This window comes from Oncorhynchus gorbuscha, linkage group LG21 (assembly GCF_021184085.1).
Source record: "Oncorhynchus gorbuscha isolate QuinsamMale2020 ecotype Even-year linkage group LG21, OgorEven_v1.0, whole genome shotgun sequence".
NCBI classification, from domain to species: domain Eukaryota; kingdom Metazoa; phylum Chordata; class Actinopteri; order Salmoniformes; family Salmonidae; genus Oncorhynchus; species Oncorhynchus gorbuscha.
Window position 1 is genome coordinate 45,879,458 of NC_060193.1, and position 27,657 is coordinate 45,907,114.

At 44.5% G+C, this 27,657-nt stretch overlaps 1 protein-coding gene across 1 annotated transcript; it reads left to right on the plus strand.

Moving 5' to 3' along the window:
* Positions 1 to 352: 352 nt before the first annotated feature.
* Positions 353 to 27,574, plus strand: LOC124008581 (double-stranded RNA-specific editase 1-like). Its single transcript, XM_046319976.1, has 10 exons — positions 353 to 544; positions 15,873 to 15,947; positions 18,011 to 18,984; positions 20,094 to 20,208; positions 20,541 to 20,709; positions 20,869 to 21,023; positions 21,122 to 21,290; positions 22,154 to 22,335; positions 24,583 to 24,761; positions 26,310 to 27,574. Exons 1-10 carry the CDS (start codon positions 436 to 438, stop codon positions 26,484 to 26,486), a joined length of 2,304 nt encoding a protein of 767 aa, XP_046175932.1. The 5' UTR covers positions 353 to 435; the 3' UTR covers positions 26,487 to 27,574.
* Positions 27,575 to 27,657: the final 83 nt, after the last annotated feature.

A 27,657-nucleotide genomic window follows, 5' to 3' on the forward strand; every position in this document is an offset into this window, starting at 1 on the left:
GTGTGTGTGTGTGTGTGTGTGTGTGTGTGTGTGTGTGTGTGTGTGTGTGTGTGTGTGTGTGTGTGTGTGTGTGTGTGTGTGTGTGTGTGTGTGTGTGTGTGTGTGTGTGTGTGTGACTGTGACATGTGTCTCCTCAGATCACGAGGGTCCGTAAAGGAGAGGGCGAGATTGGCTACCACTGGAGTGACGTTTGTTCGTTTTATGTCATTCATATAAAAGTACCGGCTGGCAAAGCTCATGACATCTGAGGGTGTGAACGACAGACAGGCGGAGGGAGGGTCTGCGCCTGGTGCCTGTACAGTACTTAGCAGAGTGAGAGAGGGAGGGGAAGTGCAGTGCCTCCTAGACTCTCCAGGCTAAAGAGAGCCTAGGGGCAACAGGGCAGCCTAGGGGGCAAAAGGACTGCCTCGGGGCAACAGGGCAGCCCTGTTAGGCATGGCTCTGTTTCTGGATGGCTCCCAGGCCATGGGGGCCGCGGGGGCCTATTACTGCTTGATCCGGAGGAGGTTCAAGAGGAGACGCAAGAAACGCTCCGAGCGCAAAGGTACTCCGCTCCAGGATGGCTCGGAGGGATATAGGCTTTGAGTGTGTGTGTGGAGGGGAGTGCTCGTGTGTGTATATCTGTAGGTCTGTGTTTTTTTTGTCAATGTACTTAACATTGATGGATTGGTTTATTGACTAATGCAAGGATTGCTCTGGTGTGCTTGTGTATTTGGTTACAGAGATGTGACCAAAATACTGCGTATGTTGTCCCTGAGAATGATGCAGGCAGTTTTCAGATATTGGATACATGTCATTGAGTTTGGGATAACAATATGAGAATTCATGCATAGAAATGCACACTGCTGTGTGCTTCAAGAGCATGTTAAACGTTTTTTTGAGGCAAACCTGTATTTGTAGTAGAATCGTGTTACTTTATTTTCCACCGAAACATGAATTTGTGATGTCGTATTTGTGTTCGAAGGATCAAGAACTGTGTTTATATCACATGTAATCTTCCAAGAGTTTTCACCCTTTAAACAGAGCTATAGTTACCATACATTTAACTCTGAAGCGTACTGTCAGTGCCACTCAGACTTCACACACACTATATACCATACGAATGATGTGTTCTGTCATTTTCTATGACAGGATACGGGCTCAGTTCCGCGCCCGTTGCTTTGGGTGATGGCAATAGGCAGATATATTAACTTTCAAATTAACTTTCTGCAACGATGGGGGAACCGGTAGTCTATTGCAAGGCGAGCAGATAGGAGTTTCAATTCTGAGAGGTGTCCATGCGAAAAGCATAAACCCTCCTTCCACTCCTGGGCTTTAATCTCTGGAGCGTGGATACAGCATGGTGATAGGCTGTTTGGTCTCTTTGCATACTGTAACGTCTCCCCGTCATACACAGTCTTTGAGATCCAAAGCTCTACTAGAGAAAGGGGAATCTGGAAGGAGATTAGGAATGTGATGGTTAAGTTAAAAAAAAAGTTCTGATATGTTGATTTATTTAAAGAATAACAAAAAAAAATTGAATAATATTCCTGAAGTGGATGGAATATGTACACTTGTTTCTTCGGTTTTTTCCCCCCCTATATAGAGTCTGGAAGGTATAGAGAGAAATAGCAATAGCGTCTCTCTGCCATGCGTCATTGGTCAAAGCCTATGGGCAAATGAATGGTAAACACAGGATGAGATCGCATATGTTTTGTTCTATGAGATAATCTTCATCAGCGAACTTCACTTTTTGTGAATTTTTAATTTTTAATTTTTAATTTTTAATTTTTAATTTTTTAATTTTTATGTCTTTTTTTTTAAAGCACGCGAAGAACATAAAGGCTTCATCATTTATAAAGGCCACGTTAACTGACTGATATTATCTCATAGAACAAAACATATAAGATCTCCTAAGCCTGTTGACTGGTATTATCTCATAGAACAAAACATAAGATCTCCCAAGCATGTGTTAATCCTCAGACCTAGTTTTTGGCGTTTATCCCAAAACCCCAATCTTTCTCCATTCATTTCCCCCATAGTAATGGCTGAACGAACCAGAGGTAACTCATTTCTGTTTTTTTTAGGAAAGGGAAAGGGGGATACCTAGTCAGTTGTACAACTGAATGCCTTCAACTGAAATGTGTCTTCCGGATCTCTGAATCAGAGAGGAGGGAGGGGGGGGGGGGGGGCTGCCTTAATCGACATAATCTGGTGATACATTATGAGGAAGGACACCAGTAGGGATTATTACATTGTTGCAATAATAGTCTGTCAAGAGGTAAACAATGAGCTGCCACCTTGGCATATTAATCATATGGATTAATTAAAGGGAAGTTCAGCAGAAGCTTTTAATTATTAGACACGTTTAATATTCTGGCATAAAGCCGCCTCCCGTGACTGAATGACTAAATCAAATCTATTGTAGTGGAACATTTAGTAAGTATATTTGGGACTGGAGATATTGTAGTCTCTCCGAGCATTATCTGTAATGTGCTGTGCTGCCTGCTGAAGTCATTTTTCTCATATTCTCGCTCCGTTGGGTTTAGACATGATTGTCAATGGCTGCTAATATTTCAATGGCTAAATAACTGAAGTTTACTCAGTCCCAGCCCTCACATAATATTTGAATGCGGATTCCCTGTCTTCGGGAAACACTCAGAAGGCAACACAGCAATTTACTTGTCTCATTCTGTCCCGAGTATAAAATACATGAATTTGGCTGTAATCCAAGGTAAATAGTTCAAAAGTATTCCGATGATTTTTTCCCCCACTGTTTACACCCTGCACACTGGGAAGTTATACGTAACATAATTTCCGCTGTACCTTCATGCTAACTGGTGTGCTGCGAGGTGAGGTGAAGTGTGAGTTTAATCTACTGGGGGAAGAAAGTGAACTCCAGACAAGGTAAACGGATGGATTTGCACTGTGAGGCGTACACGGCTGCTCTGCAAGGCGTACCCCGCGGCCCGATGACGCTGAGGGATGTGTCTGTCTAGCCTGCCTGAGCCGTACGCCATGAATCTCTGTCAGACCTAACAGTATCCTCTTCTCTGATAGGTGGGGGGTTGGTAGTGATACTTGATAAGTGGCTCTGCTGTATCCAGATATTTCCCTAAGATAGCTGCGTTCCGTTCTAGCTATATGATTTAATGAACATATGTTTTATTTTGGCTTTGGTACCACCGCCACTATAATCAGTGGTGTAGCGGTGCCTGGAGGAAGTGGTTATAGCCCAATGTTGAACACAAAACCAAAAAATCTATCGGCCCACCCAGCGAAGGAAAGTGTGAAGAATTGTGTGAGAAACGGTGACATACACTAAATGACCTAAATGGATGAATCCCGTATTGGTCTCTAACAGTCAGGCCAACCCAAGCTGTACCGTGCAAATAGGCTAATAGTAGGTCTACTACTGAAATAGATAAACGAGGCTGTTAAATCAGAAATTGCACAGGTTTCACACTTTTTTAATAGAAAAACAACACAATCGGATGTTGAAAGTCCACACCAATGCTTAAACCACATCAGGAGGACCTTTGAGGTCTATGAAATGTAGATTTTTTTTTGTGCAGTTACCCTTTAATTAAAGTGTGCAGGCACCTAGCACTGTTTGGTTAGCGAAAACACTGTTGCACATGAGATAGAGTTTGCAAAACAATTGGCCACTGGATTAATGCAAATAATCATGATATCATTCTGCCATTTAATTGAGCAGGTTTTTAGCAAACCATTTCATCTACCAGAAGACGGTTAGCGTCGCTGTTTTTCCTGTTCCTTAATTGTTTGAAACCTGGACGTTTTACTTCATGTTAGTTTATAAAGACGTCTAACCTTACGTGAAAGTAGCCTATCGACAAAATCCCACCGTCGAAATGTGGAAGCAATTATTTTTTATAAATACTTCCTCATTTGCATTCTCCTGTTCTATTCATTTTCTTTACACTTCCTTTCATTGTCTAGCAGGCATTAACCTAGACATATTAGTGACCCATGATCGTTGTTGCATCTTTAGATCTACATTCTCTCTACATTTCTAATTGATATTTCCATCTCTGTCCATGAAACCACTTGCGTGTGCATTTTAGAATGTGTTTTGTGCTAATTGCGTTTAGGAACATTTCTGCGTAAGCCTACTGCCGCGTGCACATTGCTGCGCTGAAAATGTGAAGAAATAATAGTTGATCAACATTTTAAACTAAACCTTCTGCTTGTTAATTGATGTGGCGTATACCTCCGCTACACTACTATGACAGGCATCATGGGGATTAAGAAGTGAGCATACACAATGCCCACTGAAAAATAAATGGGTATACCTGCGTTTACCCTCCACTACACCGCTAGCTATAATGTTACATCAAGCTGACCTTCTCAAACGGGCCACCTCTGCCTCCCCATCCCCCTCCTCACCCCTCTCCTGGCTAGTCGGCCTGTCTGTCAACGTTACCTCCAGACCTGGTTAAATCAGGAGCCGTGAGGTATGAAATTCAACATCTTCCCCTTCCCCTCTCTCTCTCTCCATTCCCTCCCTTCTCTCCCAGAGATAGAGGAGCACCTGGCCCGGCCTTGACGACATCGGTAGCGGGGGAAGACAGCGATAGTCATCTGTTGTGAGCTACGGGGGTAGTGGTGCGGAGAGAATGGCTGGGGATGGGAAGAGAGCTAAGGCAGAGCTAGGAACCTGGAATCTCTCATCTGTCGTATACCTACCTACCTGCTGAGCACCTAAAAAAAATGGTGTGCCTCCTCAATGTACGGTGTGGGAGAGAGTACAAAATCACCTGCCTGAGTCTATGAAGGTAGCTGACTACACGTGACACAGTTGGACCGTTACATGAAGGGCATTTGCACAGTAGCAATTTTCAGCACTGGAGGCCAGGGACCAAAGGGCAACCTGTGATGGCGTTAAATGGATTTGATCTGACTGGCTGTCAGCCAGCTGGATAGGAAGGAAGTGGGGCTGCTTGGGTGGGTGGGTTCAGGACTCGGGGCGGCTAGACAAATTTAACAGGAATTTTGGCTTCCAGTCTAACGTGGTACTCCCAGAAAGATCACATAATATACACTTGTGATAATGATTGTGTGTTCTGCCTTTGTCCTCATCATACCTGCAGACCAGAGGCTGGGAGAGATAAGCCTTATACCTGGTTTACCCTTGAGCATGACAGTGACAGGCCCCACTGCACTGCCTAGCCCCGCAGAGGGAACTCTGAGAGGTGATAGAATAGTGTACGTTTGTGCCTGCGTGCGTGAGTTAGAGAGAGAGAGAGAGAGAGAGATGGCCGAATACTGTGTATGAATGCCAGGCTGTCATCAGCGTAGATCTGAAGACTTCGCTTCCGTTGGAGAAAACCCACAGGGGGGCTGACCCTTGACCCTAGCCCGTTTAAGTGACACTGATTAGCGTGTGGAATATGTACAGCGTCCCTGTCACCCACTGCGCCATCATAAAGATTGCATTGGTTCCTTTGGGGAAAATGGTAAAGGGACTGCAGCCACATAATGTCCTTGAAGACCAGGGGAGATTTTATTAGCTGTGCAGCAATGGCAGCACTGACCTATATTACCCAGGGCTAGCATTTACAATAAAATGGACTGGACTCACCCTTACTAAGAACTTTGGGGAGAAAAAAATCTAAAATGCATTCCAGGTGACTACCTCATGAAGCTGGTTGAGAGAATGCCAAGAGTGTGCAAAGCTGTTATGAAGGCAAAGGTTGGCTACTTTGAAGAATCTTGAAGAACATTTTTTTGGTTACTACATGATTCCATATGTGTTATTTCATAGTTTTGACATCTTCACTATTATTCTACCATGTAGAAAATAGTCAAAATAGAGAAAAACCCTTGAATGAGTTGGTGTGTCCTTACTTTTGTCTGGTACTGTATATCAGACAGATTGATATATACCGTAATGCTTTTTGATTTATTGCAATTCAGTATCAGCCCATTTCAAGGTTTTGATAGGTATACTTTCTTCATTTGAGATTTTCATGTGATTTCGCCCTAAATGTCACATTTCCATCGACTACTGCAACGGTTCAGTGATTTTTTTCCATTGGGACTTTCAGGCTAATAGCCACACCATTTGTAACTGACAAACTGAAAAAGGTCAACCAATAAGGTTTGGTTGAATTTGCTTGGTAAAATTTCTTCAAATGGCCTTGGTGTTCAAGGCAATATTATGTTCCAATATGATTTACCCGATTGCATTTTAAGGTCAATAATTGTGGGATTGTAATGTCATTGTTAAATCTTCATTTAGCTCCCTCAGTTTGTACACTATTGCTGATGAAGAAAATAAAAGGAAAAGCTATGAACTAGCCTACTGCTCAGTTCTCTCTCGATCTGGTAGTTTATTGTGATTCGTTTTACAACCAATGAGGTACTTTTTTTTTTTTACCCTTATTTTGCTAGGCAAGTCAGTTAAGAACAAATTCTTATTTTCAATGACGGCCTAGGAACAGTGGGTTAACTGCCTGTTCAGGGGCAGAACGACAGATTTGTACCTTGTCAGCTCGGGGATTCGAACTTGCAACCTTTTGTTTACTAGTCCAACGCTCTAACCACTAGGCTACCCTGCCACCCCAATGTTATGTTTGGATTGTCTCTAACAACCAGTTATAGGAAGGCAAACAAAAAGTAGTGAGGTACAGACAGCTCCCGAGTGGCACAGCATTCTCAGGCACTGCATCTCAGTGCTAGAGGCGTCACTACAGACCCTGGTTCAATTCCAGGCTGTAATACAACCGGCTGTGATTGGGAGACCTTAGGGCGGCGCACGATTGGCCCAGCGTCGTTAGGGTTTGGTCGGGGTAGGCCGTCATTGTAAATAAGAATTTGTTCATAACTGACCTGCCTAGTTAAGGTTAAATAAAAAAATAAGAAAACAGAGTGCTCCCTCTGTCTCCCTTCCACCATCTCATCACCTCTCCACGGCACATTGATAAGTCACGCCTGTGGCTTGACGGGGCCTGGTCGAGGGTCCTGTCCAGCGTGCCTAAAAAAATGATCTTTCACGGCGAGAAAATGGAGGGTGTGAGAGAAACATACGCCGCGCCGCCTCTGCTGCTTCCAATGTTCAAGGAAGCTTTTGTGCTGGAAGGCACCAACACCTTATTTCTCCCAAGTCCTCCCAAACCCAGTGGATCGATCCATCTGCGTTAGGCCGCTGAGGGGTGGCTCTGATAGTTGGTTTCAGCATACCCCTCCAGCTATAGTACTATTCCACTTCTAGAACCAGAACTTTCCCCAACTTCCGTTGATCAATGTCTCCTCATGGGTTGTCTGGTTAGCGCTGACACCTCTGGCTGGTGTCTCCCGTCATCATCATCATCATGAGTTCAGCATTGTTTTCCTCTCTGATGGGATTTGAGTCGGTGGTTTATTGAGGTTATTACCAGCTCTTGACAAGGGTTGGTGATGGTCGACTGCTGATTGAGAGCACGGTACCAGGTGGTGAAATACATATTGTGGTGAACTTCACCGTAAATGCACATCATAACATTACATTTCATATTTCCACATTTTCTATCCCCAAAAATTAGAATGGTTCTTTTTGATCACCAGAAAGTGTGGAATGGGTTTATCCTATCATATCAGGGGACAACACCTCAGATATGATGGGAAATCATTTTTACATTTCCATAATAATAATATTCTGATTTTCTCTTATTTTCATAGGTGTCAAATCAAATCAAAATCAAATCAAATTTTATTTGTCACATACACATGGTTAGCAGATGTTAATGCGAGTGTAGCGAAATGCTTGTGCTTCTAGTTCCGACAATGCAGTGATAACCAACAGGTAATCTAACTAACAATTCCAAAACTACTGTCTTATACACAGTGTAAGGGGATAAGGAACATGTACATAAGGATATATGAATGAGTGATGGTACAGAGCAGCATACAGTAGATGGTATCGAGTACAGTATATACATATGAGATGAGTGTGTAGACAAAGTAAACAAAGTGGCATAGTTAAAGTGGCTAGTGATACATGTGTTACATAAGGATGCAGTCGATGATGTAGAGTACAGTATATACATATGCATATGAGATGAATAATGTAGGGTAAGTAACATTATATAAGGTAGCATTGTTTAAAGTGGCTAGTGATATATTTACATCATTTCCCATCAATTCCCATTATTAAAATGGCTGGAGTTGGGTCAGTGTCAATGACAGTGTTTTGGCAGCAGCCACTCAGTGTTAGTGGTGGCTGTTTAACAGTCTGATGGCCTTGAGATAGAAGCTGTTTTTCAGTCTCTCGGTCCCAGCTTTGATGCACCTGTACTGACCTCGCCTTCTGGATGATAGCGGGGTGAACAGGCAGTGGTTCGGGTGGTTGATGTCCTTGATGATCTTTATGGCCTTCCTGTAACAACGGGTGGTGTAGGTGTCCTGGAGGGCAGGTAGTTTGCCCCGGTGATGCGTTGTGCAGTCCTCACTACCCTCTGGAGAGCCTTACGGTTGAGGGCGGAGCAGTTGCCATACCAGGCGGTGATACAGCCCGCCAGGATGCTCTCGATTGTGCATCTGTAGAAGTTTGTGAGTGCTTTTGGTGACAAGCCGAATTTCTTCAGCCTCCTGAGGTTGAATAGGCGCTGCTGCGCCTTCTTCACGACGCTGTCAGTGTGAGTGGACCAATTCAGTTTGTCTGTGATGTGTATGCCGAGGAACTTAAAACTAGCTACCCTCTCCACTACTGTTCCATCGATGTGGATAGGGGGTGTTCCCTCTGCTGTTTCCTGAAGTCCACAATCATCTCCTTAGTTTTGTTGACGTTGAGTGTGAGGTTATTTTCCTGACACCACACTCCGAGGGCCCTCACCTCCTCCCTGTAGGCCGTCTCGTCGTTGTTGGTAATCAAGCCTACCACTGTTGTGTCGTCCGCAAACTTGATGATTGAGTTGGAGGCGTGCGTGGCCACGCAGTCGTGGGTGAACAGGGAGTACAGGAGAGGGCTCAGAACACACCCTTGTGGGGCCCCCGTGTTGAGGATCAGCGGGGAGGAGATGTTGTTGCCTACCCTCACCACCTGGGGGCGGCCCGTCAGGAAGTCCAGTACCCAGTTGCACAGGGCGGGGTCGAGACCCAGGGTCTCGAGCTTGATGACGAGCTTGGAGGGTACTATGGTGTTGAATGCCGAGCTGTAGTCGATGAACAGCATTCTCACATAGGTATTCCTCTTGTCCAGGTGGGTTAGGGCAGTGTGCAGTGTGGTTGAGATTGCATCGTCCGTGGACCTATTTGGGCGGTAAGCAAATTGGAGTGGGTCTAGGGTGTCAGGTAGGGTGGAGGTGATATGGTCCTTGACCAGTCTCTCAAAGCACTTCATGATGACGGAAGTGAGTGCTACGGGGCGGTAGTCGTTTAGCTCAGTTACCTTAGCTTTCTTGGGAACAGGAACAATGGTGGCCCTCTTGAAGCATGTGGGAACAGCAGACTGGTATAGGGATTGATTGAATATGTCCGTAAACACACCGGCCAGCTGGTCTGCACATGCTCTGAGGGCGCGGCTGGGGATGCCGTCTGGGCCTGCAGCCTTGCGAGGGTTAACACGTTTAAATGTCTTACTCACCTCGGCTGCAGTGAAGGAGAGACCGCATGTTTCCGTTGCAGGCCGTGTCAGTGGCACTGTATTGTCCTCAAAGCGGGCAAAAAAGTTATTTAGTCTGCCTGGGAGCAAGACATCCTGGTCCGTGACTGGGCTGGATTTCATCTTGTAGTCCGTGATTGACTGTAGACCCTGTCAGCAAAGCAATGACAGAAGGTATGTAGGGTGCTCATGTTGTCTAGTTTTATGCTACTTTAATCCACTTTTAATACGGTCCCGCCATTTCACAGCATGTGCGTGTGCTCACGTGCAAGCCTGCTTGTGTGTACTGTACAGTATACTACGAGTACATGACATGATTTGCAAGATATGTTCCACCTGTGTAACTGTGTGCGGTGGTGCGTGAATGTCTATGTATGTCTGAGACAGGAGTGTGCATTCTTTGAAGGCGAACAACATCGGGAGGCATTGTTAACTAGTTGTTGGTCTCAGGGGTCCAGGCTGTGTGGGATACTGTCTGTTTCTCCATAGGATGTGAATGACAGGCTTCAGACAGATCTATGTATCAGACATACAGCTCCAGACTCTCCTGGATTCCCTATTAAACACATGTCTACACCACGCAGACAGCAAACGCTGCTATAGATACGGTACTGCAGAACCACATATTTTTGATGGTGGACCAGCAATGCAAATATGGCTTTCACACATTGGTCCTTAGGATGAAATAGGGTGCTCGCATTGATTTGCTAAGATCGTGGGTTGATATTCATAGTCCTAAGATTCCCAACATTGATAACTTGGGGAGAGTGACTGTGATTAACAACAAGCTCAAACGTGTTGATGCTGCATATCCTTGTGAACTCATGCTAGCTAAAGTTCTCACGAGAAAACCTCAATCATGTTTTTAAATGTGAAACCTTTTAACATGAATGGCTAACAGAGGCTACACAGGCTGTGGATACAATCCAGTGTTGATATCTGTGAGCTTTGACAGTGAACAGAATGCCACTCCAAATCCTTGACGTCTATCTCCCTACTTCCCTTTTCTTCAAACGTGTGTACACAAACTCACTCACAGATAACTACTTTTGTTGACATTTTCTCATTCCGCCCCAGCTAATTTCTGTCGCCCATTATCTTGGTAAGCGAATGGCAACCTAAAGCCTCGGTCTCCGTCAATCCAGCACACAAAGCAAGCAGCCGGCATTTCCAGCAAAGGCGCCAGGGCTCGGCGGCCTGATAACATTGTCAGCGCTAATGTTCGGGAGGAAGGAGTTGAGTGGCGGCGGGGGTACAAGGCCACTTCTTGTCACGCAGAGAGACGAGATTACACTGTTCAGGCTGAGAGAGAGGCTGGTTTGGTTAACACAAAAGCCGGCTCTGATCTTCGTACAACCAAAGCAGCTTAACAACAAGGCTTTCTTGGTTCTACTTGGTTCACTTATGTGATTTACTTACTATGATGTGCACCATTCACTGTTGTGTGTGTATAAATCTTGTGTGTCCTCCTCCTAAGACTGTCTAAAACCAGGCTCGTAGAAAAAACCCTGGGAAAGCTGACTGCCATAAAGAATATTAGTAGGCATATGGTTAACAAAAGCCCTCTGTATGTAGCACTGTGCAATACCATGTGTCAAAGAAAGGAAGTTAAAGACCCTCTTCTCAGCCCTGTCCACCAGGTCCTAGCACTAAGAGCAGCATTCATATCCTGCTGATTTCCTTTCCTGGAATGTGCATTAACTACCCTGCTCATTCTGGTTGTTGTTGTTCCTCTACATGGAATATTAGCTCAGCTATGGCGCCTAGTAGACTACAACTATGTATGTGGCATAAGGGTAATATGGCAACAGGCACATTACCACACCATGTGCTTACTGCTATGGTTCTGGCCAATTCAGTGGCCTGCTGTGCTGAGAGCTGTGCAGCACTAGTGCTGTCCATGGTGCTGACAAAGAGCTACTCAACAAAAAAAAGAAGCGTCCCTTTTTTAGGACCCTGTCTTTCAAAGATAATTAGGAAAAATCCAAATAACTTCACAGATCTTCATTGATTCTGACCCCCCCTCCCTGTTCAGGGACACATTATTCAATTTCAGTTAATCACACGTCTGTGAAACTTGTTCAGTTGTTGAATCTTGTTATGTTCATATAAATATTTACACATATTTGTATGACAGTGAGAGGACGTTTCTTTTTTTGCTGAGTTTATATTCCTCATGAAACCTGTACTGGAGGCTATGGCAGCTACGGCCGCTACCCTTTCTTTAATACCCATCTGGCTCCCTGCGCCTGGCCATTATGACTCTGACACATGTTGAGCCAACAGCCACGCAGTTGCCTCCAGCACCATGTTAGTGGAATAGGATGTGGTGCAGCTGGGTGGCTGTAAGGGGTCTGGATAGATGATGCCATTATAGCAAGATTGGATATCACTAGCTACAGACACCTTGGTTCAGTGAAAGCTCATTTTGGCGCCGACACATGCTTCATCACTCAGCTAAACTGATCTGTTCATGCAGGGCCAAGACAATATGAACCATCATAGACCTGGTACTTCATTTAGTATTTGTCCACTTGAAAGTGAGAGCAAACCAAACAAAGATGACATTTAGACAAAGTAACGAGTAAGACTCTAACTTAACCCAGACCTCCATTAGTCTTCAGTGATGCAAATATGACACTTCCTGTCCCTTGACCTCTGACCCCTGTCATGGAAATGCCAGCAATTTATCTACAAGGCCACTCTCCAGGAAGTGACCCCCCCCCACAGCCAGGAAAGCAAGGTCCCTAATCCGTAGCCAAGAGTGTTGCAGTAAAAACCAGCCCGTCAACATTCGTTTCAGCCCAGAAAGAAGCATTGATAATTATCTGGTAATTCATTAATTATTTAATTTCCTGCACGGTGGATGACATGTAGAGTGACAGTTTGAGGATTAACCTAACGTGAATAACAGCAGCGTTGCGTCCCTTATCGTCCTGGAATGCGAGCGCTGCTGTCTCACGGTGAGAGCTACAGTTTACGACTGGGGGCAAGGGAGGTGATGGCTCTCTGACAGGCAGTCAGGAAGGGGGAGGCAAAAGGGGTATAGGAAGAAATGTGAGCGATGTCATTTAATAGCTTCGACTCAATAAGGTGGCAGTTGCAGAAGCGCTGTCTAAATGAATGGTTTCTATTATCTACTATTATCTCCTCCGCTTTCATGTTGACTACAATAACAAACTTGCCGTTTTCTCCCAAATAGTATTGTCTTTTCTCATTGTCATTGGATGAGAAAAGTTGTTAAAAAGCAAATACTTTTCCGTTTGACATTTTATGTATTCTATATCTAGTGGTGTCAGCACCCTCTCCTTCTTGAAAGTGTCATTATGGAAGTGATATGGATTTTTGTATTCCTCAATCACTCTGCCTGTAGTGGCTGGCCTGATTGGATAGATTCAGCAGGCTGCTTTTCTGTGGGAACGCTTATCAAATGCATCCGCTTCAAAGCAAACGGCACCAAAGGAATGCTTCTGCGGCAATCACAGATCATCTCCATTCAACTCCCTCCATTTTCCCTCGTCTGCGGGAGGACTTTGCAATTGGTTGCTTTTGAGAGAGAGGACACCAATTATACTGTCCCGGTCTATGTGAAGTATTTATATCAAAATATTATTGTTTCTATTTGAAACCCTCAATCATTTATCCCCCCCCCCCCCCCCTGTGCGGAAAACACTGAGAGTTTCTGTAACACGCCAATGCAATTGGTTTATCCCCTCAGTGTTCCTATGAAGTTACTGCATCTCATTCTGTCGACTACTCTTCCCTCTACAGAGGTGCTATGTTGTTATCGCCACACCACAGACCATTGGGGGGGGGGGGGGGGGGGCAGAATACAAATCTAACACGCTATTTAATCCCACAGGGAGGAATAGAGAGCACAGACTACTATCTTTCCACATTTCTTGGCTTTGGTCAAGATAGATTGTGGAGATGAGTATTGGGAAAACGACAGTATGCCCGATACAAATACAGCTCGTATTGACTGATGTATAAACTGTAGATTCAATCACTAGTTAATTATATGGTTTCCTCGGGCAAATGAATATATGCAACAGCTTCCTTAGTGCTCTGTGACTGTAGGGTTGATTGGCTGGAGAAATGTCCTGTGCAAAATGGAACAGTGGAGAAAGATTAGCTTGAGGCTGTTTTTCTGTTTTACAATTATTATATTGATTTACTCTCTGTCCTTTCTGCTCCCTCTCTCCCTGACCTTTCGCTCTGTCTGTTTATGGGTTGATATAGTATCGGAGCTTAACACCATGAACGGTAGTTTCCTCCCGGTGGCAAGGGTATATCGCTCAGCCCGTTGCTTCCTACAGTTGCTGTCACCGTCATGCTCATTTGTTCTGGTTACACTTAACTTTACGCTCGGTAGGTTATTTTCCGACATCCGACACTCCATTTCCATCAGTGTGTTGCAATCTTATATGCTGCAGCATTGATACTGTATGTTTAACATGGACAGGTTTTTTTTTCATGGCTGTCTGGGGAAGTATAATTGAGGTATTATATTTCTGTAGACTTCCTGTGTATTCTCAAATGAACCACATAGGCTACTGTACTGTAGAGCACGTGAACTGCAGCATTTTCCAGAAGTGCTAGTTCAGGGCTTCCCAAACTTTTTTAACCCACGACCCCATTTTCATATAAAAATGTTGTTGCGACCCCACCAAGTTATCTAGTCACAACGACTAATGTTGACTTAAACATTTTTTTGGGGGGGGCTATGGCAGTTTATTACAAATCAGCCTGACAGTACTTTTGACCGTATTTAAATCTGAAGGAAGTATAGTTTCAAGCGACTGAAATGCAACAGGAAGGTATTGAAAAGTTCAGAAGGTCGTCATGCCATACTTTTGTATGATCTTCTGTGTAGGAAAGAATGCACCATTCTTTCCCCCCCTGTCTGATTTGGTGTCTGGTCTTGTCCATTCTGAGTCCTTGTACAGCTTGTAGAGGGGAACAGGAGACACAAACTTGTTCTAAGAGTCTTATCTTTTAGTGACGGGGGTCATACTATTTCCAAGCTTAAACCGTTTCAAAGATAGAACCACATTAGTAGGAAGAAAACAGAAAATGCTCTGTTTATTACAACCATGTCTACAACCACACCAAGCGTGATTTAATTGATTTGATTTCAGTATGGGAAACGCTGAGCTAGTTGAAACCGAGGGATAATGGGACAGATATTAAAGTCACAAAAGTCTGCCCAGACCTATATGGTCTGTCGGCATGGACAGGATTAGTCCAGATGCTGAATATGTACAGTACCAGTCAAAAGTTTGGACACACCAACTCATTCCAGGATTTTTCTTTATTTTTACTATTTTCTACATAGTATAATTGTATAGATATCAAAACTATGAAATAACACGTATGGAATTATGTATTAACCAAATAAGTGTTAAACACTTAGCTTTGCTTCATCTTGGGCAGGTTGCAGTTGTAAATGAGAACTTGTTCTCTACTGGCCTACTTGGTTAAATAAAGGTGAAATATATATATTTATTTTTAAATAAAACATCCAAATATATTTGAGATTTGAGATTCTTCAAAGTAGCCACCACCCTTTGCCTTGATGACAGCTTTGCACACTCTTGGCATTCTCTCAACCAGCTTCATGAGGAATGCTTTTACAACAGTCTTGAAGGAGTATGCTGAGCACTTGTTGGCTGCTTTTCCTTCGCTCTGCGGTCCAACTCATCCCAAACCATCTCAATTGTGTTGAGCTGATATAGCTTGATTGGATCTGAAGTGAGGAATGGGAGAATCTCCAATATACAGGTGTGCCAAGCTTGTAGCGTCATACCCAAGAAGACTCAAGGCTGTAATCGCTGCCAAAGCTGCTTCAACAAAGTACTGAGTAAAGGGTCTGAATAGTTATGTTAATGTGATATTTAAGTTTTTATTTTTAATAAATTTGCTTTAAAAAAAAAAAACTGTTTTTGCTATGTCATTGTGGGATATTGTGTGTAGATTGATAAGGGAGAAAACAAATTCAATCCATTTCAGAATAAGTTCGGAACGTAACAAAATGTGGAACAAAAAGTCAATTGGTCTGAATACTTTCCGAATGCTCTGTCTGTCTGTCTGTCTGTCTGTCTGTCTGTCTGTCTGTCTGTCTGTCTGTCTGTCTGTCTGTCTGTCTGTCTGTCTGTCTGTCTGTCTGTCTGTCTGTCTGTCTGTCTGTCTGTCTGTCTGTCTGTCTGTCTGTCTGTCTGTCTGTCTGTCTGTCTGTCTGTCTGTCTGTCTGTCTGTCTGTCTGTCTGTCTGTCTGTCTGTCCTACAGGTCGAGCTGGTGTGAAGCAGCCCCGTAACCAGCCAAGGTTCTTCACCATGGAGGGAGATGAAGAAGAGCGCATGAGTGAGTCGTCGTCGTCGTCGTCGTCCCCACACCCCCACACTAGCTGTTATGCTTGTGAAGTGCTTTTAGACACATATAATGTAATATCCCTAGTAGTACAAAACTATTTACTTGGTTATATACCTTTCAAATTGAATACTGTTAGCAATAACACAACATTATTGGGAACGGAATCCAGAATTGTAGGCCTATAATGTATTACATCTCCTCTCCCTGACTTGTTTGTGTCGGATTGACCTTGAGAAAGTGTCATCAGACTGTGTTTCCTGGCTCAGGAGGGTAGGATCAGAGTTTAATCTCCCATTCAGGGGGAGATGAGGGGATATCTCCTGCGTTATTTCAGACCATTTTAAGAGACGGATTCTAAGCTTGACCCCCTGCTCCTCTTCTCAAAGCTTCTAAAACCCCACAGAGTACCCTCCTCTAGGTTCTGAGAGCAGTTATAGTTCAGCCTTAAACTGGTTGCAACAAACCTGGGAGGGTTATTGAGGAAAAGATTCTCATTCTATAGTCAAAATACAGGGTTTGGCAACAACAACAACAGAAAATTCCAAGCTCAAGGTACAGAGAGGGAGAGGGGCTGTATGTATCTATGCCCACAGTATGGAGCAGATGTTGAATTCATTCAGCGCAGTGCTTTGCCCCAGGACTGTCACATAGATCCCATTACACACTTGACAGTTATGATGTTAGGACATGTTATGTGTTAGGACAGCCCTAATCCTCCCGCTTCCCTGTTACACCAAACCCAACCCAGACGGGAGCTCACTTGGATTACTGTGTCGGTCAGGGACTTCCTCGCTGCACAGCACATAGGGAGGGTTGTTGGCAGGCCGACGGGCATACATTGCCAAGGTTACTCAAGGGCTTTCTGATGTGTGTGTGTGTGTGTGTGTGTGTGTGTGTGTGTGTGTGTGTGTGTGTGTGTGTGTGTGTGTGTGTGTGTGTGTGTGTGTGTGTGTGTGTGTGTGTGTGTGTGTGTGTGTGTGTGTGTGTGTGTGTGTGTGTGTGTGTGTGTGTGTGTGTGTGTGTGTGTGTGTGTGTGTGTGTCAGAACTGAGCATGGTTGGCGACGGACAGTGTTGTCATGGCATGGTCAATCACAACGCTCTGTTGTTCAATAATCTCTCTTTCCCAACAGGGTTGTAATCACAACTCCACTCCTGTTACGCTGGGCGCTAGCAGCATTGTGTTTTTTACACTGTTTATATTTTCTCCTGCATGCTTGTTATTTCCTTTACTGCTATATACTCTGTACACTTTTGTTTTAGAAAATGATGATATACAGCTTGGTCCAGAGCTAAATTATAATGAAAATAAAATGGTTATTTGAATACGTTTTTGACTGCGGTGGAGCATGAAAATCCCAGAAAACACTTGTTTGTTTGTCTCCATTTTGGGGTGGCGGCGATATCCTTATGTTGTCCCTCTTCTTTCCAAGCCTCTTGTCGCTACCTTCTTCTCTGCTCCTGCATTTTGTACAAGGATGTATTTTATCCCTGAGCGCCGAAAGGAGTAACCTATCGAGCTTTTGCTGGAGGATGTTATAAATGAAAATTTACACCAAGTTCCATCAGCTTTATAATCAGGACGTGGCGATATGTGTTCCCTCAACCCCAGCTACATCTAATGTATTGATACCATGATAAATACAAGCCTTACAGTTAAATTGGTCATGCAGTCCTTCACAGGATGTTTCTAGAAGTTTTGAGAGCCAGTTCTTTAATAAGACAGATGAGTAGATAATCAGGAGGGTTACTTTTGTATTTACACTGCCTAGGTCTTTGGTAGTGCTTATTCTGAAAAATACACGAATAAATCAAATCTACAGATTTTCTTCAGAAGTCAGTCCTTTCACTAAGTGTTTTGTGGCGATACTAATATTACTGTGTATTTAACATAGTGTTTTCTATAAGGACTACGTCTAACTCTTTGCAAATATAACATACAAAGGAACACACATCACTTGTCCAGTTACAAAGAGAGATAAAGGAATCTATAAATTTTACATTTACAAGATCCTGCAACGAAGGCGTTGTAAGTTACTCTTTCTGGGCACCGCAGGTTCCAGCAGCACCGACGTTAAGGAAAACCGCAACCTGGACAACGTGGGCTCCTCCACCAAGGAGGGGTTGGGGGGTGAGGGGGCAGCTCACCTCCCTAATGGGGGCAGTGCAGGGTGTGGAGGGGGCAGAAAGCGTCCCTTAGAAGAGGGTAATAACGGGCATCACAATAACAAGTACAGGCCCAAGAAGCGTAAGAAAATGCCCGGGCCCATTCTGCCCAAAAATGCCCTGATGCAGCTGAATGAGATCAAGCCTGGACTGCAGTACAAGCTGCTGTCTCAGACCGGTCCGGTCCACGCGCCCGTGTTCGTCATGACTGTCGAGGTCAATGGGCAGCTGTTCGAGGGCTCCGGCCCCACCAAGAAGAAGGCTAAGCTCAACTCCGCTGAGAAGGCTCTGCGGTCGTTTGTTCAGTTCCCCAACGCCTCCGAGGCGCACATGGCAATGGGTCGGACGCTAACGGTCAACACAGACTTTACCTCCGACCAGGCTGACTTCCCAGACATGTTGTTTAATGGGTTTGAGACCCCGGCCCCTCCGGAGGAGTCCTTCTACCTGGGTTCTAACGGTACCAATGGCTCCTTCAGCTCCCTGGGACTAGTAGCATACCCCCTGCTAGGGAACTCAGGTGCTACCGCCCTGAGTCAGTCCTCGTTAGGCCTACCACCCACCTCCTCCGTCCCGGCCTTCGTCTCCCCCGCTATTGCCAAGAACCCTGTCATGATCCTCAACGAACTACGACCCGGGCTGAAGTACGACTTTGTGTCAGAGAGTGGAGAGAGCCACGCCAAGAACTTTGCCATGTCCGTGGTGGTGGACACGCAGACGTTCCAAGGCTCAGGGCGCAATAAGAAGCTGGCCAAGGCCCGGGCTGCGCAGGCTGCTCTGTCTGCCCTCTTTAACATGCAACTGGACCAGACACCGTCCAGACAGCCCATACCCAGAGAGGGCCTGCAACTGCACCTGCCACAGGTAAGAACTACTACTGCCCACAACACGTTCACTCAGTGACCGTTGGATGACATGCTTGTTTCATATGGTTATTTGAAAAGCTTTACTTTGAATATAAGGCACAGAATAGCACATAGTAAACTCATAACGCAGGACAAACCCCCTCTCCCCATCGAAAATCTTGCGGAGCAGTAGAACAATTGTAGTAGAATCCAGAGACTCGTCTTAACTCTATCTGGGTGGTTTAGCCCCATGAAATAAGAGAGCAATGGTCAGATATGTCAGTTTGGTTCATCCTTCATTGCAGGCAGTATTCAGTGTTCACTTCCTATGAACTATTCTCAGTTTAATTGACTTAATGGTTTAACCAGCTCATTATAAGCCTCTGACAGGGCTTAATTGAAAAGGAGACGAGGCTTTGAGACAGTGGTGCATTACAGCCTTGAACGTTCCACGTTGCATTGTGTACACTCAAATCTATTTACACGTCACTTAATCCCGTGCCCCTAATCCCTCCTGCTTGAGATAACGACTGACGAGGCAAGGTCAATTAAACTGTAATCTTAATTAACATCAGCTCCCGAATGCTATTCAAACATACCTATTGATCAGACAAGCTACCTGCTCCGTTGGCCTGTTTTTAGAACAGATCAGTCAATGAAGCGGACGGATGATTTGCGATGCAGCATTTAAGCTCCCGGGTGTCTTGTCTGTCACTCATCCCCATCTAAACCCTTTTACCTGCAGTAGGTATGTCTGATCCCTGAAGAAGTAGGCACCTCAAATCTATTATACTGCACGAGCCTGTATTCCAGTTCTGTTAACCGAGCTTCAGTTTGAGAAAGCAGTGTCTCTTAGGGGTACCCTGGATTGTCATTGCCTCTGTGATTTCTAATGTACACCTTCACGTGGAGGTTTCGGTTAGATTTTCAATTGATCATCGATCAGAGCTAATATGATGAAGCCGGAAAAAGTGATCATCATAACGTTTATACTTCCCCAGGAACTTTCCCCTCTCCTCCCTCCCCTTATCTGTGTATTGCCTTCTATTCTGTCTGGGTTTAGTCTCTGGTTTAAGGCCTGGGTTTTTCTCCTGATGTATCTCATGCTCTGCTTGGTGGTTATTTCAGGTTCTAGCTGATGCTGTGTCCGGTCTGGTAGTTGACAAGTTCAGTGAGCTGACGGATAACTTCACATCCCCTCACGCACGACGGAAAGTCCTAGCAGGCGTTGTCATGACAACGGGTACTGTTAGAATAACTTTATTTTACCCCCCCCAAAGGGAACTTTTAATTTAACTTGATTCTTAGTCTCTGATTCTCCGTCGAATCGAGAGAGCCCCACTGATGCTGCATGGATCACAACTGGGGGTTTCGTTGGAGACTAATTACAAAAGATGTTTGTGTATTTTACATTGTGGAATAGGTATCACTTCACGTCTCCTAGTTGATTTTAGCACTTCATCGTGAAACATTTATATATCATGTAAAAATATGATACACTGTATTCAGTAGACTATGACGTTTATGTACCATAGTAAACCATTTTTTGTCTCACAATCCACACATCCCACCCAGGCACCGATGTCAAGGAGGCACAAGTGATCTGTGTTACCACGGGGACCAAGTGTATAAACGGCGAGTACATGAGTGACCGCGGCCTGGCTTTGAACGACTGCCATGCTGAAATCATTGCTCGTCGTTCCCTCCTTAGGTACCTGTACGCACAGCTGGAACACTTCCTCAGGTATGTCACTGTAACCATGGAGACTGGGTTAGTAGAAACTGACTGATCAACGACACTCAAAAAGTGACATTTTACCAGAAGAAACAAATGCCAATGTAGAGAAACGGGTTAACCTTTTCTTACCACACACCTGTCTGTCTGTCCATCTGTCTGCCATAGTAACAACAGAGAGGAGCAGCAGAAGTCGATGTTCACGAGGTGCGAGAACAAGCGGGGCTTCCGTCTGAAGGACAACGTGCAGTTCCACCTGTACATCAGCACGTCGCCCTGCGGAGACGCACGCATCTTCTCACCCCACGAGGCTGCCTTCGAGGGTGAGACATCTCCCTAGGCGGCTCTTCTTCGTCTTCATTTTAAGAATGCTTCTTCTTCGCCATTTTTAAGGCTTATTTCCTTTCCATGTCATCCACAGATCAGGGAGACAGGCACCCTAACAGGAAGGCTCGTGGTCAGCTGAGGACCAAGATAGAGTCTGGGGAGGGGACCATCCCTGTGAAAGTCAGTAACACTATCCAGACCTGGGATGGGGTACTGCAGGGAGAGCGGCTGCTCACCATGTCCTGCAGTGACAAGATCGCCAGGTCTGTATCTGTCTTTGGCACCACTCCCTGTTACTATGTTTTCAGTTTAGCAACCAGTCAAACTGTCACCATACAGAAGGAGTCCAGTGATTTTCATGGAATGACGATTTAAATGTGATATTCATAAAAACACCAACAATGTAAATCTACCATTTATGCCATTCTTGTGAACGTCGTCCGACTTTTCACGAGTCAGCGATAGCCGCAGCTTGAGCATGTCTTGAGCATGTCACACGGATAGGAGAAGCCCAGAGAACAAGCCTCGAAGAAACAATCTAAATCAACAATATTGTTCATGATTACACACCTGCAGTTTGAGCAGCTGTTACAGTTCCTAGGGCACTCCCAGCAGGGATGCCATTTCCGTCGAGATTAATCAAAGGGCTAATCACGGCTCTACCATAATCACACCTGTAGCACTGCTCTGTTGGCAAAGTGATTGGGACTTGAGAGAGGGTAGCTAGCCTGAGGAATGCACCAATCAGAATCATTTGAATAGCATTTGACTCCAGGCAATAAAACACCCTTCATCACTAAAAGTGGAGCTTAGTGTTCGAAAAATAGGAAATGTCCAACTGAGAGGCTATTACATATTATTTTCTTCAACCCATGTTGCATTAATAGGGAGAGAAAAACAGGGCACAAGAAGACATTTTCAAATTCAACCTCTGCGTTCAGATTGATTTGAAATGTTCAGGGTAAAATCCAAAATGCCGAGATTTTTTAAACGTGGACTTGGGTCTTATCCGTATCGTGCACTCAGAAATGTCTGTGCTTTGAGGTGGTGAGACTCAAAAAGGTCATGTGACTCAAAAGCAGCGCCTCCCTTTGAACACCACCTCTCACTGCCGCCCTTCTCTCAGGTGGAACGTAGTAGGGATCCAGGGCTCTCTGATGTGTTACTTCACAGAGCCCATCTACTTCTCCAGCATTATCCTGGGAAGCTTGTACCACGCAGACCACCTCTCCAGAGCCATGTACCAGAGGATCGCTGACATTGAGGACCTGCCTCAGACGTTCAACCTCAACCGGCCACTTCTGAGCGGTAAGGGGTCTGTCTGGCTGTGGTCCTACCCGTCCTACATCCTGCCCCTACTTAGTTTACCGTCAGACAACAGCCCCTGGATTGTCCTGACCACATACAGTACCAGTCAAACGTTTTGGACACACCTACTCAGTCAAGGGTTTTTCTTTATGTGTACTATTTTCTTCTACATTGTAGAGTAATAGTGAAGACATCAAAACTATGAAATAACACATATGGGATCATATAGCCCTCACACTGCCTGGAGGTGTGTTGGGTCATTGTCCTGTTGAAAAACAAATGATAGTCCCACTAAGCGCAAACCAGATGGGATGGCGTATCGCTGCAGAATGCTGTGGTAGCCCTGCTGGTTAAGTCTGCCTTGAATGCTAAATGCATAATTGACAGTGTCACCAGAAAAGCACCCCCACACCATCACATCTCCTCCATGGTTCATGGTGGGAACTATACATGCGGAGATCATCCGCTCAACTACTCTGTGTCTCACAAAGACATGGCTGTTGGAAACAAAAATCTCAAATTTGGACTCATCAGACTAAAGGACAGATTTCCACCGGTCTAATGTCCATTGCTTGTGTTTCTTGGCCCAAGCAAGTCTCTTCTCCTTTAGTAGTGGTTTCTTTGCAGCAATTTGATCATGAAGGCCTTGATTCACACAGTCTCCTCTGAACAGTTGATGTTGAGATGTGTCTGTTACTTGAACTCTGTGAAGCATTTATGTGGGCTGCAATTTCTGAGGCTGGTAACTCTAATGAATGTATCCTCTGCAGCAGAGGTAACTCTGGGTCTTCCTTTCCTGTGGCGGTCCTCATGAGAGACAGTTTCATCATAGCGCTTGATGGTTTTTGCAACTGCACTTGAAGAAACTTTAAAAGTTCTTGAAATTTTCCGCATTGACTGACCTTCATCTCTTAAAGTATTGATGGACTGTCGTTTCTCTTTGCTTATTTAAGCTGTTCTTTCCATAATATGGACTTGGTCTTTTACCACATTTACATTACATTTAAGTCATTTAGCAGACGCTCTTATCCAGAGCGACTTACAAATTGGTGCATTCACCTTATGACATCCAGTGGAACAGCCACTTTACAATAGTGCATCTAAATATTTTAAGGGGGGTGAGAAGGATTACTTTATCCTATCCTAGGTATTCCTTAAAGAGGTGGGGTTTCAGGTGTCTCCGGAAGGTGGTGATTGACTCCGCTGTCCTGGCGTCGTGAGGGAGTTTGTTCCACCATTGGGGAGCCAGAGCAGCGAACAGTTTTGACTGGGCTGAGCGGGAACTGTACTTCCTCAGTGGTAGGGAAGCGAGCAGGCCAGAGGTGGATGAACGCAGTGCCCTTATTTGGGTGTAGGGCCTGATCAGAGCCTGGAGGTACTGAGGTGCCGTTCCCCTCACAGCTCCGTAGGCAAGCACCATGGTCTTGTAGCGGATGCGAGCTTCAACTGGAAGCCAGTGGAGAGAGCGGAGGAGCGGGGTGACGTGAGAGAACTTGGGAAGGTTAAACACTAGACGGGCTGCGGCGTTCTGGATGAGTTGTAGGGGTTTAATGGCACAGGCAGGGAGCCCAGCCAACAGCGAGTTGCAGTAATCCAGACGGGAGATGACAAGTGCCTGGATTAGGACCTGCGCCGCTTCCTGTGTGAGGCAGGGTCGTACTCTGCAGATGTTGTAGAGCATGAACCTACAGGAACGGGCCACCGCCTTGATGTTAGTTGAGAACGACAGGGTGTTGTCCAGGATCACGCCAAGGTTCTTAGCGCTCTGGGAGGAGGACACAATGGAGTTGTCAACCGTGATGGCGAGATCATGGAACGGGCAGTCCTTCCCCGGGAACCAAATACCAAATAGGGCTATATTCTGTATACAACCCCTACCTTGTCACAACACAACTGATTGGCTCAAACACATTAAGAAGGAAAGAAATTCTACAAAATAACTGTGAACAAGTCACACCTGTTCATTGACATGCATTCCAGGTGACTACCTCATGAAGCTGGTTGAGAGACTGTCAAGAGTGTACAAAGCTGTCATCAAGGCAAAGGGTGGCTACTTTGAAGAAGCGCAAATATAAAATTACTACATAATTCCATATGTGTTATTTCATAGTTTTGATGTCTTCACTATTATTCTACAATGTACAAAATTAAGAATAACCCTTGAATGAGTAGGTGTGTCCAAACTTTTGACAAGTACTGTATATCTCACAAAGGAATCTTTTTATGTCTCATTTCTCTTCCCTGCAGGAATAAGCAACGCAGAAGCACGGCAACCGGGTAAAGCTCCTAACTTCAGTGTGAACTGGGCTGTGGGAGACCAGGGGTTAGAGGTTATCAACGCCATGACAGGCAAGGACGACTTGGGACGGCCCTCGAGGCTCTGCAAGCACGCCCTCTACAGCCGCTGGGTGCGCCTATACTGCAAGGTAGGATACGTATTATTCCGCACAACACCTTTATATACAGTCGTGGACAGAAATTTTGAGAATGACACAAATATTAATTTTCACAAAGTTTGCTGCTTCAGTGTCTTTAGATATTTTTGTCAGATGTTACTATGGAATACTGAAGTATAATTACAAGCATTTCATAAGTGTCAAAGGCTTTTATTAACAATTACATGAAGTTGATGCAAAGAATCAATATTTGCAGTGTTGACTCTTCTTTTTCAAGACCTCTGCAATCTGCCCTGGCATGCTGTCAATTAACTTCTGGGCTACATCCTGACTGATGACAGCGCATTCTTGCATAATCAATGCTTGGAGTTTGTCAGAATTTGACACAGGACTGATGGTAGCACTCACCTTGTCTTCTCCGGACAATCTTTTTTCCCAGATGACCCAAACAATCAGAAAGGGTTTTCATCTGGGAAAATGACTTTACCCCAGTCCCCAGCAGTCCAATCCCTGTACCTTTGCAGAATATCAGTCTGTCCTTGATGTTTTTCCTGGAGAGAAGTGGCTCCTTTGCTGCCCTTCTTGACACCAGGCCATCCTCCAAAAGTCTTCGCCTCACTATGTGTGCAGATGCACTCACACCTGCCTGCTGCCATTCCTGAGCAAGCTCTGTACTGGTGGTGCCCCAATCCCGCAGCTGAATCAACTTTAGGAGACGGTCCTGGCGCTTGCTGGACTTTCTTGGGCGCCCTGAAGCCTTCTTCACAACAATTAAACCGCTCTCCTTTAATTTCTTAATGATCCGATAAATGGTTGATTTAGGTGCAATCTTACTGGCAGCAATATCCTTGACTGTGAACCCCTTTTTGTGCAAAGCAATGATGACGGCAATGATTCCAAGCACCACCCTCATTTTGAAGCTTCCACTCTGTTATTCAAACTCAATCAGCATGACAGAGTGATCTCCAGCCTTGTTCTCGTCAACCCTCATACCTGTGTTAACGAGAGAAACACTGACATGATGTCAGCTGGTCCTTTTGTGGCAGGGCTAGAGTGCAGTGGAAATGTTTTTTGGGGATTCAGTTCATTTGCATGGCAAAGAGGGACTTAGCAATTAATTGCAATTCATCTGATCCCTCTTCATAACATTCTGGAGTATATGCAAATTGCCATCCTACAAACTGAGGCAGCAGACTTTGTGAAAATTAATATATGTGTCATTCTCAAAACCTTTGGCCACGACTATACTCTCAGGTGGCTGTTGCTATGCGTGGCTGGGTAGTTGAGACTTATTATGTTCCAAGAACTCAATTTAAAAGGTTTGACATCGTGTTTGTTCACTTGATTGTTGAATCACTTCTTACCGTGTTTTATTCTTGTCCAATTGTGGTCCTTCTGTAGCTCAGTTGGTAGAGCATGGCGCTTGTAACGCCAGGGTAGTGGGTTCGATTCCCGGGACCACCCATACGTAGAATGTATGCACACATGACTGTAAGTCGCTTTGGATAAAAGCGTCTGCTAAATGGCATATATTATTATTATTTATTCATTAAAACCTCTCTCTTCCTGCCTTTTAAGCTTTCACAGACTCTGAGAATCAAAGGTGCCAAACCCAGCTTGTACCATGACGCCAAACAGGCAGCGATGGAGTACCATGCTGCCAAGCAGACTCTGACCAAGGAATTCCACAAGGCAGGACTGGGAGCCTGGGTCAAGAAACCTATCGAACAGGACCAGTTCTCACTCCAGTCCTGAGTGGATTTAAAAAAAATAGAAATAGAATGACTATGTTGTTCTAAAATGTGTATGGTTGTTGTCACGGGAGGAAGAGGGAGGCTCAGACGAAGATACTTCTCCTACCAGCTGTTTAGACTTGATTTGTTCTGTGTTTTGGATGATGCTCACCCAACTCTTGCGCCCTCTCCTGATCACTCCACTTTTGACCCGTGAGACATTGAATTTGGTTGAATTTTGGTGGATTTGTTTCTCTCAACGACTCACTGTAAAGGCTTGTTTTCCGCGTCAACCAAATGACTGTTGTTGATGTTTTGTTAGCTTAGTGATGTTTATTCCACAACACTAGTAACCTAACACGTGACATATGACAGCTGTACAACTGGAAACCTGGGATTTTTTAAACCGATTTTGTTGATACATTTTATAAATCAGTACATGCAAAAATCAACTGAAATCAGTTGGCCATCTACAGACAAACCTTGTCTACACTCACTGTATGTTTATGCCAAATATATAGAAGGCTTTCAAGCTCACCTCCCAGTAGCGGTCATAACAATGACTATGTTGCTGTCTTTTCCCTAAGTATTAGTGTTGTGCCCGTTCCCTCTTGTCTTGAAGGCGGATGTCCTCTCTTACACTTTTCATGCGCCATCTTCTCTTTGTTTCTGCTGTGAGATATAAAGCATTGCACTGTCTGAGGACGATATGTTTGTTTGTTCTTGAATAGTGATAGGTACGTGTGTTTTTTGATTTTCTGAACATTTGTTTGAGAATGCTTTCTATACTGATAATGACGTGTTTTTATCTAAGTCTATCTGAAGTTGGCCTAATTAACTTCTGAAAAAAAGATTTGATTCATGTTTCCCTTTACAGTGAATGACATAAATTATACAAAGGTACAATTTGGCCTTTTGAAATGTACATTTCTATGGAAAGATATTCTTGCAGGATGGCTCACACTCTTGTGGTTGCCAGACAGATACAGTGGACTTTATGTACTGCTTTTTTATTTGAACACACAGACAACATTTTTGCTATCATCATGTGCCATTTGTTGAGAGCTTGATAATAAAAAAAACGAGCGAAATGATTTGAGCTTATATTTAGCCATGAGTCATGGGTCATGAGTCTGTCATCATAAGCCTTCTTACCTCACCAAAGATGATTTCTATTAGCTTTTTGTTTCTTT